The following is a 4,142-nucleotide window of genomic DNA, read 5'->3' on the forward strand; positions in this document are numbered from 1 at the left end:
AAAAAAAAAAAAAAAAAGTAGGTGAAAAGCAAAACTAGCATTCCACGTTTGTTTTGCAGTGAAATGTATAAAGAGGTGGTGTGCACCTTCGACAGCATAGTGTCGCCAAGCTCTGTCCCTATGAACTACACTGTAAATACATTATTTCTGTATTACCTAGGCTGGGTATTTATCATATCTTTCCTGCTTTTGGAAGCTCTGGTGGTGTAAGACATTTGACTGCTAACCAGAAGGCTGGTGGTTCAAATCCAACACCCACTCCTTGGAAGGATGGTTGGGCCATCTACTTCTGTAGTGATACCACCTTGGAAACCCAAGGAGGGGTTGCTATGAGTCAGGTAGGGTCTGACTCGATGGCAGTGTGTTTGGTTTTGCTTTTCTTGCTTCTACTGTATCTTAGTGTTATTCCAGGTTGTATGTGTTATTTGGTATGATTTAGTAGGTTATTTTTTAAATCTTGGAACCTAAAAATTTTTCTGTATAAATTAATGGAAATTGCTCCTTTGCTTTTCACCATTTCTGCTTACAAAAGATTTCATAGGAACCTCTACTTCTGGATAGCAGGGAAACCTGTATATAGGCTTAGCATAACACAAATTGTGCTCCAAAATTTCCCACAAACATTCTACACATGTGGAAAACGTCTAGGATGAGAAAATGTCATGATTTTTAACACTCAGATCTTAACACATTTACCTGATTCTCAAATATCAAGAAACGATAAATAGCTTATGTAGTCCACAACCAGGTGGTTTATTTATTGCATGTAGCCATTAATCTTTCCTCAGCACACCAGAGTGTTTAGAAAAATCAAAACAATAATCCATTCCAAATCCTTCATCCCTGGAGCAGAGGAAAACTTATGTGTCAAGCATAAATCATTAACTTACCTATTTTTAAAAAGCTCTATGAGGCAGATATTCCTTCTTATAATTTCCACTGAAGTAGAAAGTAATTTGCCCAAAGTTTGTTGTTGTTGTTATGTGCCATCGAGTCGCACCCGACTCATAGCGACCCCAAAGTTACACAGGTAATAATTGGTGGAACTGAGGAACGAGCTGGCCCAATCTGGCTCAAGCTCTCAGCAACTGCCACTATAGTACTACACAGGCTCTTAATCTACCTTTCTGTTTAATCTTTAAATATCCCAACTGAAATAAGAGTAGCTACTCAAAAAGTGAGTCAAGATTATCTTAATAACAAAGAACATTAAGTGAAGTTGTAAAACAATGTGTACTGAAGGGCCTTAAATTGTACTACATGTGTACTCTTAGGAGTATAGAAAAGCAAAAATTTGGCAATTTCAATATAATTTGTAAAGAAAAAAAAAGGTCATGGCCATCACCTTTGATTCATAGCACTAAACCTAGCAAGACTAACCAAAACCAAACCCACTGCCATGAAGTCAATTCTGACTCACAGAGACCCTATAGGACAGAGTAGAACTACCTCCTAGGATTTACCAAGGCTGTAATCTTTGCAGAAGCAGACTGACACATCTTTCTCCTGCAGAGCAGATGATCTTTCTGGTAGCAGCCAAGCACTTAAATCACTGTGCCACCTGGGCTCTTTCTAGTAAGACTCAAAAAATTCAAATACCAAACTTACTGCCATTGCATTGACTCTGACACACAGTCCTGTAAATCTTCATGAAGCAGCTAGTGGGTTTGAACCACTAACCTTTTGGTTAGCAGTCAAATGCCTTAACCACTTCACCATCAAAGTGCTTTTCTAGTAAGACTCCAAAAACCAAAAACCAAACTCACTGCCATCGAGTAGATTCTGACTTATAGCGACCCCCTTTGAGATTCTGAGGCAGTAAATCTTTAGGGAAGTAGACTGCCCAGTCTTCCTTCCACGGAGTGGCTGGTGGGTTTGAACTGCCAACCTTCTGGTTGGCAATCAAATGCCTTGGCACTACACCACCAGAACTCCTTCCTAGTAGACTAGGAACAGTTATTATAAACTTCTTCCATACCGACCATAAGCCTGTTTTTAAGACCTACCTTATTCTCTAACAAATTCCAAAAAATTCCAAATTTTATGATCACTGGCATTTTTTCTAGTACTTCAAAGTTTTCATGATAATTTTAACATGCATAGTGCACACTACTTGTGGTTTAGGTCAACAAATTTCAAAACTTTAAAAAATTGAGTAACGAAACGGATGACATTAGAAAGTTATTCTAATCAGTAAAATGGTAATGAACAGAAAGACAATTATGTGGGTCTCAAACAATCTGTGATGAATGTACTATCAATTTACAACATGCTATCTATTTATGATGCCGTATGAAGGCTTTTAGGCACATGAGCTGATGTTGAGACAAACACTAATAAACACCCTGAGTCGCAGATGTTCCACATAGTTAATCCTCCTGGTGACAAACAATGAGGGTTGCAATGCAGGGAGGAAATGTACATGCATGAGGAATGAAGGAGGGATATTATGTAGGTTATGAGGCTGACACACCGACATGTGAAAGGTTTTTGGGCGCCACCAGTCGATGCAGCACCAGAGATTGTGTTTGTTTATTTACGCCGTGTCGCCTGGAAGAAAGCCGATAAGCTTCGAGTGTACTGTAAGTTAATAATATCGAGGAAAAAGGAGGACTAGTGAACATCTGTGGATAGGCAGATCAACGGTGAGCCCCAAAGGGCAGCTGACCAAGATCACTCCCCCTCCTACGGTCCTTTTTCTATTTACGCACAAAGAACAGGTTGCTTTAGGTCAGTCCTCTGCCTCCTTCTACCCCAATTACCATGGCCTTAATTTTAGGGTAGCTAGAGAAAACTACGTGGAGAAAAAGAAGAGGGTCTCGGGAGGGTCTGTCTGCGCTCCGGAGGCGACTGCTCTCCCAACACAGGCCCGGGTCGGCGCGGCCGCAAGAACCAAGGGCCAGCCGCGCTCGCCTCCTCGTCCAGGCTGCGGGAGCGGCGCCTCCTTCCTTCTTTCGTGGCCCCATCACCTCCATCTCGGCGTCTGCCGTCACCAACACCACCTCCCCTCAGGCCCCTCAAAACGACGCACTCTACAACCCGCGGCCGCGCGGCAGAATTCCACCCCACTTTGCCTTTGGTTTCGCTTGCCCTTCAAGGGGCCTTTCTCCACTTCTTTCACTTCTCAGTGCCTTGAATCCCCCTACCCAGAGCTCTGCTTTGCTACCTGGATCCGCTTCTTGTGTCGCCTGCGTTCCGCCATGTTGGCCGCTCCGCCCGGTTCTGTCTGACGTGGAGTGATGAGGGGGCGCTGTAAACCTCGCGAGAGCGCGCGCGCGGCCCGTTATGTAACTCACCGGCTGGTGCCCGGGAAGCAGGGAGGCCAGGCGAGGCCCAGATCCGGGCATGTCTTGCGGTGGTTGACAGCAACTTCTTTTCCCCTCTTGTCTCCGCGTCTGTTGTTGGGGAAACTGAAGAACCTCTGGGATAGGGAAAAGTCGAGAAGTGGGTCAGAGAATGAGAGGGCTGAGTAGAGTCTTTGGTTCTCAAACCTGACTGAGCCTCTGAATCATCTGGGGACCTCCTAAAATACAAATTCCTGGGCCCTTCCCCCCCCCAAAGTCAGAGTCATTATATTTGGGGTGGGGCCTTTCACAGAAGGAGACCAACCTAGTCCTGAAGTTTTATCAATGGCAGCTCCTATAATCTTCCCAAAGAGCCCACCCCACTCTTTTCCCACGTGTACATTCTATCAACACCATATTAAAGATGAGAAAACCGAGACAACTGGGGGATAGAGATATAAGCTGACTTATCTAAAGTTCCACAGCTGCTAAGTGGCAGAGCTAAGCCTGAGTCAGTTATATTTTCTCCCTACAATGTACTGGTAGTGCAGCTCATCTGAAACAAATCGGATTCTCTGTTCCATTCTTCAGGTTGTTTCTCAAGATTCACCTTAGAATCCAGGCAACAGAGACAACCCAGGGAAGTCCAAGTGAGATAACAGGAGAAAGATTCTAAGAAGTTAAGAATAAAGAAGGTGACAGGCTACAGACTTTTTTTTAAGTCTGGGAATTACTGTTACAACTATTGGAGTTTTTCTTTTTTTCGAGTGACTTAGACCAAAGACAAAGGACTAAAATTGCTTAGATGGAAATTTTTTCCGTAACTGTAATGGAGATTTTAAAGGATTCTTTAGTTGT

At 43.4% G+C, this 4,142-nt stretch overlaps 1 protein-coding gene across 1 annotated transcript in view; it reads right to left on the minus strand.

Moving 5' to 3' along the window:
* The window catches only part of SEC62 (SEC62 homolog, preprotein translocation factor), a 64,569-nt gene extending 61,328 nt beyond the window's left edge, over positions 1 to 3,241 (minus strand). The window contains exon 1 of the mRNA XM_007946631.2: positions 3,167 to 3,241. Within this exon, the coding sequence (XP_007944822.1) occupies positions 3,167 to 3,202 (36 nt within the window). The 5' untranslated portion in view covers positions 3,203 to 3,241. The remainder of the gene's footprint in view (positions 1 to 3,166) is intronic.
* Between the last annotated feature and the right edge of the window lie 901 nt (positions 3,242 to 4,142).

This window comes from Orycteropus afer, unplaced genomic scaffold (assembly GCF_000298275.1).
Source record: "Orycteropus afer afer isolate SDZICR_OR568_19922 unplaced genomic scaffold, OryAfe1.0 scaffold00168, whole genome shotgun sequence".
In the NCBI taxonomy this organism is placed as follows: Eukaryota; Metazoa; Chordata; class Mammalia; order Tubulidentata; family Orycteropodidae; genus Orycteropus; species Orycteropus afer.